The 18,698-nt window shown below is 39.2% G+C and overlaps 1 protein-coding gene across 1 annotated transcript in view; it reads right to left on the bottom strand.

The window, feature by feature from the left end:
- LOC116643532 (complement receptor type 1-like) overlaps window positions 1-18,065 on the bottom strand; it is a 61,209-nt gene extending 43,144 nt beyond the window's left edge. Inside the window, exons 1-4 of the mRNA XM_032422392.1 lie at window positions 17,322-18,065; window positions 10,725-10,904; window positions 10,010-10,109; window positions 3,054-3,139 (exon numbers count right to left, since the gene is read on the bottom strand). Coding sequence (XP_032278283.1) covers window positions 3,054-3,139; window positions 10,010-10,109; window positions 10,725-10,904; window positions 17,322-17,439 — 484 coding nt within the window. The 5' untranslated portion in view covers window positions 17,440-18,065. The remainder of the gene's footprint in view (window positions 1-3,053; window positions 3,140-10,009; window positions 10,110-10,724; window positions 10,905-17,321) is intronic.
- Between the last annotated feature and the right edge of the window lie 633 nt (window positions 18,066-18,698).

The raw sequence follows: 18,698 nt of genomic DNA, 5'->3' as shown, positions 1-18,698 counted from the left end.
ATAAAACACAGAGAGACAAAAGAATCAGAAATACAGCAAAAAGAGTAATAGACTTATAGGCTAGAAGGACAAGGCCTACACATGTGTAAGTGAATTCCCACAATGAGCAGAGAGAGATATCAGAGCATGAACATTTGAAGTAATGACTGAAAATTTTCCAAAACCAATGAAAATTATCACTGAACCACGGATTCAAGAAACCATACAAACTCGAGCAATACAAATACAAAACAAACAAACAAACAAACAAACAAAACTTTACCCAGGCACATCATAGTATTATTGTAAAAAATCAAGAGCAATCAATTTGGGAAAAGCAGCCAGAAAGAGAGATGATAACTTTTAAAGAAGCCATACTTAGAAAAATGTTTAAAGAATCTATCGCCAGAGGACCTACAATACAAAAATGCTAAAAGATCATTTTTTTAGATTGAAGGAAAATGGTGTTATAAAGAACTGATAGAACTGCAATTATGGAGGACGTATAATGGAAATAGTTAACATGCGGATAAGTATAAATAAATACTATTTTTATAAAAACAACAATAATGTCTTTTGAGATACATATAAAACTACAAAAATTAACACAGTGAAGGAGAAACAGGATATGGTCATCTCAATAGATCCACAGTGATAAATTAGAATACACATTCACGATAAATCTTTTAGCAAGTTAAGTATAAAAGAGAATTTCCTTAATCAGATAAAGAATATCTCCCAAAAACCTTCAGTAAACAGCACGCTTTATATTGACTATTAAAAACTCATTATCAAGGGTGCCTGGGAGGCTCAGTTGGTTAAGCGTCTGCCTTCATTCAGCTCAGGTCATGATCCCAGGGTCCTGGGACTGAGCCCCACATCAGGTTCCCTGCTCAGGAGAGAGCCTACTTCTCCCTCTCCCTCTGCCACTCCCTCTGCTGTGTTCTCTCTCTCTCAAATAAAGAAATAAAAACTTAAAAAAAACCTCATTATCATCTCTTCCATTCAACATTATACTGGAGGTTCTAGCCTACACAGTCAAGCAAGAGAAATAAGTAAGAGATACAAGGAAAAAAAGGATTAAAACATAGGATAATTATTTATCAATGACATGATTATGCAGCATATCCAAAAGAATATACAGATAAACTATTGCTTTTATAAGGAAATTTTGCAAGATTGCTGGATCCAAGGTGAAAGGATTGCATATTTAAGAAACAATTAGGAAATGTTACATTCTCCAATATTACATTTCCATGTTTACATTATTTTCTATAATGTAAATTGGCAAATAGTATTGAGAGAAATTAAAGAAGATTTCAAAAATGGGGAAATATATCATGTTCATGAATTTAAAACTCAAAAATGGAAATATGTTAATGGCCCACACATTGACCTACTGAGTCAATAGAAAGCCAATCCAAATTTGAGTAGGACTGTTTGTGTGGAGACTGACAGGCTGATTCTAAATTTTATCTGGAAATGCAAAGGGCCAAGAATCACCAAGTAAATCTTGGAAGAAGTGCACGGTCAGAGCCTATACCACCAGATATCAACTCTTAATATAATGCTATGGTAATGAAAACAGTGTGATAAATCACCAGTGGAACAGAACGCCTTGAAATGAGACCCACATATACTGTCACCTGATTTATGGGTATTATACTATTACACTGTGATATACAAGAAATGGTTTTTCTTAAATGGTTTTTTAAATAAATGATATTATAGCAGCAAAGTTATGATTATTCGTTAACCAATTCCCAGACTTGAGGGCCCATGGATAGATCCAGTGCAGCTCAAATAAATAGGAGATGGGATCTTCTTGAGAAAGCGGGCTGCTACACAGCCAAAACGTATAGCGAAAGTTTCCTTCCACCTTCACCAAAGAGGCTTGAAGCCATTCACCGAAGATTAGATAGAGGAAGGGTTACAAAATTAGAAATGAAGATGAAAATATAGCAATAGGTATAGGTGTATTATCTTTAAATAAAGAGATCCAGCCAGAGTACTGTTTTGTCATCTATTTTTTTCACATAAAAGTATATAATTAACATCTGTATATGTCATTAATTGCATCTCCATGACATCATGTTGTTTGTTTTTTTGTTTTTGTCTTTTTTAGCTGAATAACATTCCACTGTATGGATGCATTTCCTCTCCTTCTCCTTCCTCCTCTTCTTCCTCTGCTTCTTCTCCTTGTCCTTCTTCTTCTTCCTCTCCTTCTCCTCCTCCTCCTCCCCCTACTCCTCCTTCTTCTTCCTCCTCCTCCTCCTTTCCCTCCTCCTCCTCATCTTCTTTTTTAAGTAGGCTCCTCGCCCCATGTGGAGCCCAACATGGCGCTCAAACTCACAACCTTGAGATCAAGATCTGAGCTGAGATCAAGAGTCAGACACTTAACAGACTGAGCCACCCAGGTGCCCCTGGATGTATTTCTTCTAATTCTGCATGGCTCTATTTTTGTTTCTTAGGGAATTCTCTATAGTCATTTTTAACATGACTCTTTCCTTCTGGTATTTTCCAAACCATAGTTGGAAACATTTAGGTTACTTTAACATTTTTGCTCTTATAAAGAATGAAGCAATGAAAAGTTTCTAGTGAACTCCTAGGAAGAATCTGTGTTTATTTCCAAAGTATAAATAGCAAGAAGTGGGTCAACATATATAAGCCCATTTTCAGGCTTATGGTACATGGTGCCTTTCAAGAGGTTTTGTGGAACTCTGAGTATGTGAACATGTTGATTCATCAACAGCTTCACCAACCTTTGAGAGTATCACCTTAAAAAAATCTTGACTAATTTGCCAAGCAGAATGATTGTCATACTGGGGGTGGCACAATCAACATCATTCTGAATTAATTGAAGGAAAACTAAAGTTTGAAGGCTTTTATGCATTTAAGTCCCCAGATTCAGAAAAGGCACAAGATAAGGAAAAACCTAAGGAAAGAGTTGCCAGAAACCCCATAGGTATTGAGGGATAGAATGCACAAAAGGAACTCAATTAAGGTTTGTAGAACTTTAGGGGGAAACTTAGACTCTATTGGTAAAGGTAATAGGAAAGGATATTTCAACTCACTCTCACAAATAGGTGGATCATTATCCCAGGCGACGGTATTGTCTGAGATGATGCATGCAATCGAGGTCTTACCAATAAGTCGGTATCTAGAGGGAAAGAAGAATGAATGTTATTTTCCCTGTTCATTTTCCTACTTAAATTGCTACTTACAAGAGATTGCAGTCTCGGAGAATTCAGAAGGACAATTTCCTTTTGTCATCGTACTATCTCTTTCCCAAATTGTATGTCTTTATTTGGGCTTCAATTGTTTCTTCATGGCTTCTAAGCTGAATGGGCTCTCTCCTCTCTATTACTTTAAGCTACGTTTTTGTTTAAACCTAAAGTGTTTACGATTCATCAAACTAGAACCAAAGGAAATCCAAGCAGAATGAAAAAAGTTGAACACAGATTTGATATTTAAAATGTTAAAGGCAGAAATTCTCACTTCATTCCCCATTCATAATGTCTCGTAAAACTACTGTAGAATATTAAAACCAGGATATTGACATAGGTATGATTCACCAATTTTATTCAAACTTCCTCAGTTTTGTTTGTACTAAATTGTGTGTGTAGGTAAGTGTACTTACATCTATTCAATTTTTTATACAGGCTATTTTTAAGAGCAGTTTTAGGTTCACAGTAATATTGACCAGAAGATAACAAGGATTTACCATATTACTCCCTTTCCCTACACATGCATACCTACCCACATTATCGGCAGCCCCCACCAGAGTGGTAGAGTTGGTTGCAACTGATGAACCTACACTGACACATCATTATCACCTGTAGTCCATAGTTTCCATTAGGGTTCACTCTTGGTGTTGTACACTCTATGGGTTTGGACAAATATATAATGACATGTATCCACCCTTACGGTATCTATCACACGGAGTAGTTTCACTGCCCTCAACATCTTCTGAGCTCTGCCTATTCCTCTCTCCCTCCTCCCAACCTCTGGCAACTACCAATCTTTTTAATCCGTATTTTCTTTTCCAGAATGCCACCTTCCTGGAATCATACAGTATTTAGCCTTTTCAGATTGGATTCTTTCACTTAGTAAAATGTTTTTATGTTTCCTCCATGTCTTTCCATGGCTTGATAGCTCATTTCTGTTTTCCAGAGTGGGTTTACCATTTTATGTTCCTATCAGCAATGAATGAGTGATCCAGTTCCTCTACATCCATGCTAGCATTTGATGTTTTCACTAGGTTGTACTTTAGCAACTCAGATATGTGTGTGGTATTGTTCTATTGTTGTTTTAATTTGCATTTTCCTAATGGTTAATGAAGCTGAATATCTTTTCATGTACTTACTTTCCATCGATATATTCTCTTCAGTGAAATGTCTGTTCATGTCCATCCTGGGTTTAATAGTGTGCCTCCAAATTTCTGTCCTGAAACCTTAGAATCTGACTTCTTTTGGAAATAAGGTCTTGGCAGATATAACAGGGTTAAGGTGAGGTCCTGCCAGATTAGCCTGGGTCCTAATCCAATGACTGGTGTCCTCAGAAGAAGAAGGAAATTTGGACAAGGAGACAGACAGAGGGAAGACAATGTTAATACATACAGAGGTAAAGCCATGTGAGAACAGAGGCAGAGACAGGAGCGATGTGTTTATAGCCAAGGGATGCCAAGGATAGCTGGCAACCACCAGAAGCGAGGAGAAAAGCATGAAATGGATTCTTCCTCAGAGCTCCCAGTGGAACCCACCTGCTGACACCTTGATTTCAGACTTGTTCAATTCTATTCCTAACTTGCTGTGAGTTTGTGTCATGAACTGGTTGGTATTGGATTTTGCCAACTGCATTTTCTGAGTCAATTGATAGGAGAATATACATTGTCTTCTTTAGCCTATTTATAGAGTTGATCACATTGATTGATTTTTGAATGTTGAATCCATCCTGCATACCTGGAGTAATTTCCACTGTGGTCATTGGATGCAGTTCTTTTAACACATTGTTAGGTTTGATTTGCTAATATTTTAGAGATGCTAAAAAAATCTTCAATAAACCATAGCAAATCAAGTCCAGCAGTATATAAAAAGGATCATATACAATGACCAACTGGGATTTATTCCAGGTATGCAATTACTATTTTTACAGAGACAAAATTCACAGTTAGTAAGTTCTTTTCTTTCAGTACTTGAACTAGGTGGGCCACTTCCTTCTGGTCTCCATATTTTCAGATAATAAATCCACCGCCATTCAAATTGTGTTCCCCTATAAGCAGCATGTCCTTTCTCTCTGGTTGCCTCTAAGATTTTTTTCAAGAGAAATTGTAATTACTTACTGAAGCGATTTTATGATGGCTGCTTTAAAATCTTCGTTAGAGAGTTCCAACATCTCCTTCCTCTTGGTACTGGCATCAGTGGATTATCTTTTCTCAGTTGAGTTGTGATTTCCCTGGTTCTTGATGTGACGTGATTTTCTATTGTATCTATTGTATCTATTGGATATGATGTTAAGTCACTCTTGATCTTATTTAAATCTACTTTAGCGTGTAACCACCCTCTTTAGAGTAGTGTGTAGATTCTGGCCCATATTGGATATGATGTTAAGTCACTCTTGATCTTATTTAAATCTATTTTAGCGTGTAACCACCCTCTTTAGGGTAGTGTGTAGATTCTGGCCTACTTTTGTGGGCTTTGGTTCCAATGACCATTTAATTTTCCACTCTTGCAGTGCTATTCTGGTGCTTCATTCTCATGGCTCCACTTAAATTCCCAATGCATCCCTGATAATGCTGCCTGTAGACAGTGGAGGTGCTTCTTTTAACTGCCTGGTGTCAGTAGTGAGGAATGGCAGATGTTGGGACTTACGATGGAGAGTAACCTCTCTGGCCTTCTCTGGCTATCTGGAGAGGGTGGAGTTCCCCCTTCACTTGTGTTGTTGCCACCAGGCGTGGGAAGCATCTATCTGGGCTGCATTTTGCTGCTGGGCGTAGAACCAGGAGACATGGGTGTAGGAGGCTTTTTCCTACTGGATGGAGGATCCAGAAACTCTGAACGTGGTTTCCCTTCTGCTGCTGGGTTGGTGGCTCCCTGCCATGGGTGTAGGGTCAAGAGACGTTGGGCCTGCAATGTGTTCTTCTGCTGTGTGGAGGGCTGGGACACTGGGTCTTCTGGCATCCGTGGTGTGAGTGGAAGGGCCCTCTTACTGCAGGCTTGAAGCCTAGGTGTCACCACCTGAGCTCTGTTGACACTGTCACTGCAGGCAGAATAGGGCCCCCTGCTGCTGGCTGGTATGGGGCAGGAAGTAAAATTGTCATGGAGACTAAAGGCCAGGTCCTCCCATTGATACAACTGCTGGTGGACTGGGACCTGCTGCTTCCCAGGGCTGTGGACATGAGAAGGATAGACTCCCAGTCCCCACCGCTGATTTCTGCTTATGCTGTTCATGTGGGCAGATTGGGTCACTAGAGCCATCAATGTGTCTTCCCACTACATCCTCATTGCGCTTCCCTATTCCCAGTCCTATGACCAGAGAACAGGCTTCCCTCTTCCTCTGTCTCTGCTGCTTGTTGACTATTCAGGGTTGCATTCCTTTCCAGCACCCAGTCTGAGAGATAAAAAGAAAATCCAGGGACCTCACTATTGTGTCATTCTTTAAGTTCTGTGGACCCCCAGTCCATCTTCTTTCCACCTTTCCAAGTCCTTTTATGCTTGCGTGTTGAATAGTTTCTAGGGTATTTAGTTACATGTAGAGAGAGACTCAGGGAAAAGTGAGTCTGCCCATCTTGTCCTGGAACTGGAAGTTCTAGTAATACCTCTTTGAACTGTGATTACAAAAGTTAATGCATATACACTGTAGTCAAAAGTGAGAGGTACAGAAACTCCCAGTAATGAAAAACAAAATTACCCAAACTCTACCTTACAGAAATTAGCATAGTTCTAGTTTAGGGCAGGCCTACTCAAAAGTTTTATGTGCATCGAAATCACCTGGGGATCATGTGAAAATGCAGTTCTGATTCAGTAGGTGTGAAGATTCTGTAGTTCTAACAAGCGCCCAGGAGATGCTGACCTTGCTGGTCTGTGAGCCATACTTTGGGTGACTGGGGCTTAGAGTCAATCTTACAGTCTTTTGTATAAAGAGATATTACATATAACAAGGACATCAGCTGCCCTTCTCCTAAATAGATTAATTTTTCTATACTTGTCTGTTCAGTTCGAAATTATATTTAAAAATTAGTATCCTACTGGGTTAAATCCATTAAGATACATATGAACTTGTCTTCTTCATTTTTCAGGTCAAGATTGAGTCATTTGACTACAATGTTAGCCCTTTAATTTTTTCCCCTTAACTTCTAGCTTTCTATATTTATTACACAAATTCATAAATAAATGTGATTACAGGAATTCAATGTACTATTGAATATATTTGGAAATTCAAATTTGTTAAAATTTTCTTACATCATGTATTGCATGGAGGGAGATAAACGTAGTGATTAACTTTAGAATTTTTAAAGGATACAAGTTACAATTTCCAGGGTAACTTCTAAACTAATAGAAATAGAGACCCTCATTTCTAAACTATTGAAGGAAATAATGGAAAAAGAATATAAAACCTAATCAACACCAAAGTGAAGGAAGTGTGAAAACATAAATATAGTATAAATAGAAAACACAAAATAAGATGGTAGACGTTAATTTTAAATATTAGTGGTTACATTAAAAGCAAATGGATTAAACTCTTTAGTTCTAAGGCAGAGATTATCAAAGTGGATGAAGAAAATCTAACTGTAAGTTGTTTATCAGAGACTCACCTAACACATACTGATACAGCAAAGTAAAAAGTAAAAAGATTGTTTATAAACAGAGTGGGTAAATAATAAAAAAGCAATGAAGTTATATTAAATATATAATAGGACTCTAAGTGTACACACAAAAGACTATTGAAAAGACTGTTCTTTCACCATTGGATTGTCCTGGCACCCTATGCTGAAAAAGAGTTGATCATAAGTGTATGGCTTTACTTCTGGATTCTCAATTCTATTCTACTGATCTATACATCTGTCCTTAGGCCAGTAACACACATTCTTCATGGCTGTAGGTTTAGAGTAAGGTTTGAAAGTGAGAATTCTTCTTTTTCAAGATTGTTTTGACTGTATGGGTGCCTTGCATTGTTATAAGAATTTTAGGATCAGCTTGTTGATTTCTGCCAAAGGATGCTGGAATTTCATAGGCATTGTATTAAATCTGCACATCAATTTGGTGAGATCAATATTCTATAATTCTATAATATTCAATATTGTTGCAATGTCAACAATATTAAGTCATCCAATCTCGGAATATGGGATGTGTTTCCATTTATTTAGATCCTCTTTGATTTTGTTTTCAACAATGTTTCATAATCTTCAGTGTATAATCTTAACATTTCTTTGGTTTAGTTTATTTTGAAGTTATTGTATTCTTTTTGATGTTATTGTAAGGGGAATTGTTTTCTTAATTTCATTCTCAGAGTGTTCATTGTTAGTGTATAGAAATGCAATTTAATCTTGAATATTGATCTGATATCCTGAATCTTGCTGAACTATCTTTTAGCTGTAATGGGTTTTTTGGGTGTGTGTGTGTGTGTGTGTGTGCATTCCTTAGGATTTTCTATACAAAACACATCATTTGCAAACAGAGATTGTTTTACTTCTTCCTTCCAATCTGGATGCCTTTTGTTTCCTTTTCATGATGAATTGTCCTGGTTTGAAACTGCAGTACAATGTTGATTAGAAATGGTGAGAAGTTTTTGATACTTTAATTTATATAAATGTCTGTGTGATGTGTATGTGTGTGAATGTGTATATATATTGTAAAACATATTTCTTAGCTGTGGATCATAGCAAAATTAGTGTGAAAACCACTGTCCTAGAGAAACTTTTTCACATGGGCACCAGGAGACATGTGTATTTATATTGAGAATGCTTATGATAGCCAAAACAAAACAAAGGAAAAGAAATGAGAAACAATCCAAATATAACAACCAAGAAAAAGTAAATTGTTGTATATCCATTCAAGGAAATGCTATCCCAAGCAACAATGAATTAACCATAGCCACATGGATAATTGTCAGAAACAAAATGTTCCATGGAAAAGCGAGTTGCCGAGAAGTGCATATAATATCATGCCATTTATATAAAGCTCAAAATATGTAAAGCTAAATCTAAACTGAGTAGGACTATGTATGGGAGAAAATGGAAAACAAATGCAAGGGAGTGAACGACACAGACTTTAGGATGGTGATTTCCAGAGAGATCCTGGAGGTGGAGGAATGGGAACTGGGAAAGGCACATAGGCTTCTAAGGTACTAGCAGTGTTTCCTAAGGTGGATAGCGTATACACTGAAGTTCACTTTATTGTTATTCCTGTTTTTAATGATCACTTATTTATTTTATATGTCTTTTAAGTAAGCCATAAAGAATAAAAACAAAGCAAAATTAAGGTATAAGATAAAGCAGTCTCCCTACTTCTTTCCTGAATTGGTTATCTCCCTTAAGGATAAGCCAACAATATGCCCACAGCAAATTTCTGCACTGTGTGCATTTCTGGAGAGGGGCTATAGCAATCAAGATTTGCCTCTCCACCACCTTGCCTCCATCATCCTAAACAAGTCATTCTTTCCCACTTCTGAGTCTACCATCTCCAGCTCTTGTTGCCTTGGGGTAAGAATATATGCACAGATCCACTAATGTCTGCTCCATTTGCTTCTCTAGAGAGCCGGTCCTTCCTATTTTAGGTTTTAGGTGCATTAATTTGGTGTGCAATAGGTATCATTCCTCCCCACCCCCAAGTTTCTAGCACAGATACAGGTTTTTCCTATTTTTCAAATATTTGTGTAGTCATTTCAAATGTAGTGAAATACCTGAATTCAAGCCATCGCCTCTACTTAGAAGTCTTATTGAATGGACAGGTAGATTTTCTAAGACTCTTGTTTAGAGATTGGTGCTACAATTCTGGAACTGTCATCCCAAGTGATGCTGCTGCCAACTCACCCTTCATTACAGGCATAATTAACGGTTGATCCAAACCGGGTGTCTGTGTTTACGATCATTTTGCCATTTAAGGGTTCTGCAGGAGTTCCACATGATTTACCTATAGTAGAGAAGCAGAATTTGGGGACTGGGTATAGAACACTCCGAACTTCTCTCAGTAAGTACATAAGGCCCCAACCTGGCTGGAGCTTACTGAAAAGCATTTGAAGAAAGAAACTTACAAGACTGCCTCAGGGTCAGCCACTTACTAAGCTCGCCTTTCAAAAAAGACCGCCCCTCCAAATCTATCTGATCCCGGTATTGTGTCTCCCAGATAAATGTAGACTTCACTTATTAGCAAAGTGATTCTTTTGTCATTCAACCAGTGTAAGTCAAAGATCTCAAAGTCTGGGATTCTCTTCCCACCTACACTTTTCTTCCCTTTTCCGAGTCATACGACCAATTTCAGTGGTGACAATGGGACACTCCTACTGAATGGAGATTTTCCCTGCATCGTGCCTTGTGATGGTCATTTCTCATGAAATGGACTTGCAATGAAGGTGCCAGCAAGACAGAGGGGTAGGAAGATGTGACGGAAAGAATCACCCTCACATGTGCTCTACTTGAGGCAAACTTAACAAGTCATAGGTGTCTTAGTTCCAAGATCTGAACAATTGAATCAGCTCTTATGGATGTTTGATTGACACAGAGGAGTTCTCCGTCCAGAGTTACTTACGTTGACAGATGTTGTCAGGGCTTGACCAGACTGAGTTGGGTAGGCAGGTGATAGAGAACGCTCTCCTGTAGTAACCAGGGCGGCACTCATACTTCAAATATGTCCCAATGGGAAACTCATACTCGTCAGTCAGATTTGTAAGCTTGGCAAATGGAAGCTGTTCCGGGGCTTTGCACTGACCTGGAGGCCAAGACCACAGTGACATCCAAGTTAATGGAGAAACTTCTACTCTCCTTCCTCTTTTTCTCCAGTATGCTTCACAGATGTGATCAAAGAAAAATAACACCTTAACAATGTTAAAATAATTGCTTCTCTTAGTAATGATCTTAGAAATGAGCTTTTGATTTTATTGTTAAGCTTTATTCCTTTATTTTGAGGGAGGGAACGAGGGAGAGAGCCTGCATGAGTGGGAGGAGGGGCAGAGGGAAAGAGAGAGAGAATCTCAAGCAGACTCCCCTCTGAGTGCAGAGCCCAATGCAGGGCTTGATCCCAGGGCCCTGAAATCATGACCCGAGCCGAAGTCAGCCACTTAACCAACTGAGCCACCCAGGTGACCCTGTCCACAATTCTTAATAATGGGATGTGGAGCACTGCTCAATTTCTTAAACCTTAGAACTGAATTGTAAACCACCACCTCATTTCTTATTTTACAGTAATTTTCATTTGAGACTTTATCATAGTCACTCTGCTAAAAACCCAGTTTTGCAAAGATTTGTTGTCATCAAGAGGAACCTACCGAAAAAAATAAAATAAAAGGAATCTCTTGCAATCGAATGTAGCCAGGAGCTACGGGGAGCACAGTATCTGAGAGATACCAAGTATGGCTGTTTCCACCAAAAATTTAAAATAGCCCATAGGTCTCCTATGACATCCTGGAGGCTCCCAGGGCACACCAGCCCACAGTTTGGGAAATGCAGCACTCTGCTAATCTTTGTCTTTAAAGTGGAATTGTCTATTTATATTTATTATAATTGTTGATGTATTTAGGATTAGATCTATCATCTTACTATTTGATTTTTATTTGTTCTTCATTTCCTATGTTCTTTATTCTCTTCAATTTTGTCTTCAATTTGATTATGAATTGTATTTAGTATTTTATTGTTATTTCCTTTTTTAAAAAAGATTTTATTTATTTATTTAGCGAGAGAAAGCCTGAGCAGGGGGAGGGGCAGAGGGAGAAGGTGAAAGAGAATCTCAAGCAGACTCTGTGCTGAGCATGACTTGGGGCACCATCCCATAACCCTGAGATCATGACCTGTGCCTAAATCAAGAGTCAGATGCTCAAACGACTGAGCCACCCGGGAGTCCCTATTGTTATTTCCTCTTATTAGATTATTTGTTACATGTTCTTTTACAGCTCCTTTAAAGATAACATGCATCCTTACCATGTTAATGTGCAATGAACAATTATCATTCCCCAGCAATGCAAGAACCATAGAAAATGCTAACTCCGTTTACTTCCTTCCTGTCTTTTGTTCTGTCATGATTCTGTCTTTAAATTCTACATATATTTTATGCTCCCGTTAGTCACATTCAATGTACACACTGTCGGCTGCTTGCTGGGCTACAGACATTTGCTACTAAGCTGGACCCTAATGGTAATAGATTCCCTCAGCAGGCTCAGCTAAGATTTTGAAAATCTGTAGAAATGTGTGGTTGCCTAAACAAGGAGCTCCCAAAGACATCCATGCCCTAATCCCCGGAGCCTGTGAATGTTACCTAATATGGCACCAGGGCTCTGCAGATGTGATTAAATTAAGAATCTTGGGACGGGGTGATTATCCTGGATTATCTGGATGGGCCCTAAATGTAATCACAATGGTTCTTAAAAGAGGGACACAAAGGATCAATGACAGAAGAAGGAGATTTGAAGATGCTCCAGTGCTGGCTTTGAAGGTAGAGAAAGGCGGCCATGAGCCAAAGGATGCAGGCAGCCTCTGGAAGAGGAAAGAGCAGGGAAACCTAATCTCCCTTGGAGCCTCCAGAAGAGACACAGCCCTACAGACCTATCTGAGAATTTGACCTCCAGAACTGTAACAGAATAAATTTCTGTTGTTGTAAGCCATTAAGTGTGTGGTAATTTGTTACTGCAGCAATAAGAAACTAGTACAAAAGGTAACAGTGTATAGTGTTAGAAACTGGATTCATAGAGACCGGGACTTGAACCTACTGTCTTCTACCTACTAACTGTGAGGGAAAAGTAAAAAACGTAAATTGGAACAATAGACTAAATAGAAAGGAACATATGAGCCTTCACTACAGAAAGCTTGATCTGGTTTTCTTTTCCTCCTTCATTCCCAATCCCTCAAATTATAAGAAATATGTTAATGTGAACTCCATGAACTCAAGGCCTACCGTAGTTTACTTAAAGAAACACTTCTGCATAGCTTTATATTAAATACAATAGTTGAAAAATATTTAAAGTATACAATTTGATGAACTTGACGTATATGTGCACCATGAAACCATTATCACAATCAAGATAAACATTTCCATCACGCCTCCAACAGTTTCCTCATTTTGCTTTATAATACCCCTCTCTCTCTACCCTTTTCTCTAGGGGATCTCTGACCTTCTTCCTCTTACTACAGATTGATTTGACCTTCTAGAATTTCATATAATCCAACTCACTTGATTTGTACTTTTTTTTCCCTTTTACTGGTCTAGGTTTTACACAGAATAATTATTTTGAGATTCATCCAGGTTGTTGCATATATAAAAAATTATTTCTTTTTTTGCCAGGTGATACTCAGTTGTACAAATACCCCTTAATTTAGTTTGCCTATTTGGCTGTTGAATGTCATTTGGATTGTTTCCAGTTGTTGGCTAATACAAATAAAGCCACTATGAAAATCCATGCCCGTGTCTCTGTGTGGTCAGATGCTTTCATTTTTCTTGAGTCAATACCTAGGAGTAAAATGCTCAGTCATATGATACATTTGTGTTTAGCGCTTTAAGAAACTGCCAAACTGCTGTCCAAAGTGGTTCCAAGGCAGTGATCCCAGTTACTTCCTCTTATTGCCAACACTTGGCATGGACAATTTTTAACATTTTAGCTCTTCTAATGCGTGTATATTGTCATCTCATTGTGGTCTTTGTCTTGGGTGACACAGTCCACTTGGAAATACTCCCGATTCAAACTTTCCATTCAAGGCAGATGGATTTATTCTGTGCTAGAAGCACAATTTACTCATTATTATTTCCACATCCTGTTCAAACATAAACCATCAACCTGGAGTACACTCTGCTCTCCATTCTGCCTATTCTACTCTTTTATGAAAAGATCTGCAAGTGTTTTATTTAAATACCTCTATCAGTTAAAGAAAAAAAGAGCATACGCTTTCAAAAATTTTATATATTTATATTTAATGTTTAAAAATCTTTATATATTCATGATATTAGTATACTATATATTATATTTGGTATAGTATATAATCTAATTTAATCTATAATATGTATTCTAATATATAATTTGGTATGTTATATATAACATATTAATTTATTATATTACAATATATATCATATAATGTATTTTACAGATTAATATATATTATAAATTATAAAACACATAAACTATACCAACTTAATACTATATATTAAATTATATTCATATTATATAGCTTATAAAGCTATTATATATAATATATAATGCAATTATATGTTAATTGTATAACAAATTGTAATATGTCCTTTCATCTAAATAAATATAACGTAATGTATACATATAACATATTATGGATAGTAAAATATTATGTATAGTAAAATATTAAATATATATGTATATTATGTATAGTAAAATATTAAATATATTTAAATATCTATATTTAATAATTTTGTATTTATAAACACATGTAATATCATGTATTATATATAAATAGAAATTTTAAAAATATGATGGAGATGAAATAAACATTTCAAATGCTTTGCTAATCATGATGATTTAATATGTTCATTTATTAACATCTACAAGGACAAAATAGTCACAATGAGTTTCCCTGTTCATAATAGTGGATGTAAAGCTATCATTTCAATTAGTCTTGGTACTTTCTGAATTTTTTTGTTTTTGTCTTTGGTCACTTGTGATTAGACTGACAATGTTTCCGCCTCCTCATGTCTCTGACAAAGAAGAGCCTGGATGTGTGTGGGTGGAAGGTGTGGTCAGCTACGCCTTTTTCTTGTTTGCTTAAGTTGGCCGTATTAGAATTATCTTCATTCTGTTTCTATGCAGAAAAACTTTGAAGTTACTTGTCCAATCATAAAGGTTATATTAGATAAAACCAGGTAATATAAACCATAAATCTGCTCATCTGAGCATATGTGAACCCAAATAGGTGGCCAATCACATAAAGCCCCTGGCCTTTCCCTCCTTTCTATCTTGCGTCTTTCTACCGCTGGGTTACAGAGTGGATCTCACCCAAGGACCAGGTGAGGGCGCCAGAGGCTGCCCTATATTCTACACGGTCCTAGTTGGCTTTAGAGGCCAATTTGTGTAAAATAACTACCGCTGTGAATCAGCCTTCCCAGCATTTCTGGATTCATTCCTTAAGCGTTGCTAAATCCATGCTCCTTCCCACTCAGCCTTCTCTGATCACTGAAGGTGAGATGTCCCCCTTTTCAGTCATGTGGTGCCTTTATACTCTCTTGAGGGAACCTCCTACTCATGGTTTCATAGATCTTCGTGGGGATTTTCAGGTTTCGAAACACTGTCACATACACTACCTCATTTGCTTTTCACAATAATCCTCTCAGATGGCCAGATGTCAATTATGTTTATTTTATATACACGGACACGGAAACTCAGGGAATTTATTGACTTGCTCGGCCGGAGGCCCATAGCTACTAAGTAGCAGAGGCTGAAAAAAACCAGAACCCTGGCCTCCCAATTAAGGAGATTTCACAAAACCCCACCACCCAACTTCCGTATGCATGCACCTTGAAGACATGCTCTCTCATCAAGTCCAAAGTTGGTCAGCGCTCCGTCAGCACTTCCTGTGTCTGCATTCCTTTGGCAAGTAAATTACTAGATAGTTTAGCTGTTTCACATTTTGAACTTATTATGATAACCTTAGTAAATATATACATATTTTTGCAATTAACATTCCAGTAAGAAGAGGACCAGATACTCAAGAGGTCCACAAACATTTCTAAGCATTGACAACAGATTCCTTAATTTACTTGGCATGCCTCTCTTCTGAAAATAAAACTTTAGGTTTTATCACGTTTCTTCACCTGACAGGTTACTTTACAATGTCTAAGGAGATAAAATATTAATTACTTATTTAAAAAGATTTTATTTATTTACTTGTCAGAGAGAGAAAAAGAGAGAGAGAGCCTGAGCAAGCAGGGGGAATGGCAGGCAGAGGGAGAAGCAGGAGCATGGAGCCGGATGCAGGACTCGATCCCAGGACTCTGGGATCATGACCTGAGCAGAAGGCAGATGCTTAATAACAACTTTTGTGGAAACTTGGTTTTTCCTTGTTCCTTCCTCTCTTAGAACAGAAGGCACAATCAAATAATGAATGCGTAATGTCTAGTGACAATGGAGAACAAAATCAGTTGTCAAGAAGAGGCCGGACAAAAACAGTGAAGACTGTCATTTCAACTAAGATGTTACCAATGAGTCCAAGCAACTAAGAAGACTTCTTGGAAGGCCAAAAGTAAGAGAAGGATTCTAAATGAAGATGTTTACCTATTTAAAAGGAAAGAAGGAAGGGAAGATGTCACCACAAAATCTCCAAATGGTTATAACGGGGGTTATTTTGTACTCACCACATGAGTAAAATGTTACATTGTGTAAACACCTGCACATTTCCCTTCGTCTGCAGCTAGTTACAGCGAGGGCTCCGGAGGGCTCCGGGGCTGCCCTCACCCTTCTGACCCCAAGTGCTGCCATGGGATTTGTGTTAATGAAGGCTTTCAGTAAGTGGCTGTGGTGGTTTGGGGTGCGAGTGGGGTGAATTCAGTCTGATGCAGGGCAGTTTAAGGTGAGAACTGCACCCCCAGGACAGCTTGTCCAAACACCCTGGTGAACGAAGTGCAGAGGTAATGGCGGGGGGGACAGAACTTGATTAAGGGACAGGCTCTGTGTTAGACCCCGACACGCTTTATGCCATTCAAGTAACACCACCACGATGTAGAAATCCGTGTTTCCACCGCACAGAAGAGGAAGCAGACTCGGACAGGACAGGTGTAGTAACTTTCCTCGCACTTAAGAACTTGCTAAGATTAGAACCACAATGAATCATGGAACACTACATCAAAAACTAATGATGTAATAACGTATGGTGATTAACAACAATAAAAAATTAAAAAAAAAAAGAACCCAAGTTAGTCGCATTTCCCACCACCCTTTCTTTCGCTGGGATCAGCACTGCGCTCCGCTCTGCGGGTCTTTGTTAACACACAAAAGCTGGTATTTGCAGCGGCACCTGCCCAGCACCTGCCTGCTCCCGGCGCGGGCACCACACAAGCCCCTGGCAGAGGGCAACTCCACGCTCACCCAGAGGCCACCAGGGTCCCGGCACAAGCGCGGATCCCGGAGCCCACCTGCCTTCTCGCGCCACCCTGGGGACCCGAGAGGCCAGCCCCGCGTCTCACCCCAGGCTTCCCGCAGCGCGAGCAGCACCAGAACCGCCAGAAGGGTTCCTCCGGAGCAGGAAAGGGGGGGCGCCGGCGGCCCAAGAGGTTGCGGGCTCCTCCGAGAAGACGCTCCCATCCTCCCCAGGCACCTCGAGTAAGCAGGTGCGACCTCGAAGGAAAGCGCAGGGAACGAGGTGAAGAGGTGAGAGACAAAGCACTCTGCACCAGAGTTTGGAGAGCGCGGCGGGGAGGCCAGGACGGAAGCGTTTGACCGCAGCTTCCCCTTAATGGGCGAGGCCTTGTTTACTCCTAATTTGCATTGTTTCCAGCGAATCTGGCTCCCACCGACCACCTTAGAGACCCCTCTACAGGAGCAAAACTTGGCGACGCTTCGGCTCGTTGATGTAGTCCACGCGGAGGATGGGCGGCTCGGGATAAAGGCGGTGGATTCTTCCAGCTCAGCTTTCAAACGCCCCTGCGTGACTTTTCCCCCTTTGCAGGCATCTGCGTGGGTAGGTCAGTGAACAAATGCCTGCTTTCTGAGTTAAAGCCACAATTCTGGGCAATATGTGCAGTGTATAGGAAATATGAAGAACCAATTCCTTTATATTGAATTGAGATATACCAAGCCATTGGAAAAAAAAAAAATTTAAAACAGAGTGACTTAATCAGATTTGCATTTTAAAAATAGACTTGTCTATACTACGGGGAGACTGGATTGGAATAAGACAACAGTGAATGGGGCTGACCAGCGAGGAGATTTTGCCATCATCCAGGTGAGATTTGACGGAGGCTTTGACGGGAGATTAAGCGGACAATTAAGAAATCGGAGACAGAATGAACAAAACTTATTCATGTATTGGATTTTGGTTACTTCCTTTCTTAAAGTTAGTGGTGAGGAAAAGAAAGGAAGCAGTAGTGAGCCTCGGGATTCAAAATGAATGATGGTGCTATTTATTGAAATAAAAAAATTTGGAGCGGGGGTTAAGCATTCAAGGATGAGAGAAATGGGGGGTGTGTGGTGGGCTGAATAATGGCCCCGGGAAGATGTCCACATCCTAATTCCCAGGCCAGTGACTATGTTATCTGCCGTGACAACAGGGGTTTTGCAGATGTGATTAAATTAAGGATTTTGAGATGAGATGATCCTGGATTATCTGGGTGGGCAGTGTAATCAGAGAGGGCCTTACGGAGGGAGGCACTAGATCAGAGCAGGAGAAGGTAGTAACTGAAGGTGAGATTGGGGACTTGCTGCCACGAGCCAAGGAATGACAGCCACCTCTACAAGCTGGAAGAGGCAAGGGACAGATTCTCCCCTGGAGCTTTCAGAATGAACCAGTCCTGCCAATACCTCGGTTTTAGCCCTGTAAGATTCATTTTGGACTTGTGACCTCC

The sequence above is a fragment of the Phoca vitulina genome, unplaced genomic scaffold, assembly GCF_004348235.1.
Source record: "Phoca vitulina isolate PV1807 unplaced genomic scaffold, GSC_HSeal_1.0 scaffold26, whole genome shotgun sequence".
Taxonomy (NCBI): domain Eukaryota; kingdom Metazoa; phylum Chordata; class Mammalia; order Carnivora; family Phocidae; genus Phoca; species Phoca vitulina.
This window is presented reverse-complemented; position numbering and strand designations above follow the sequence as displayed.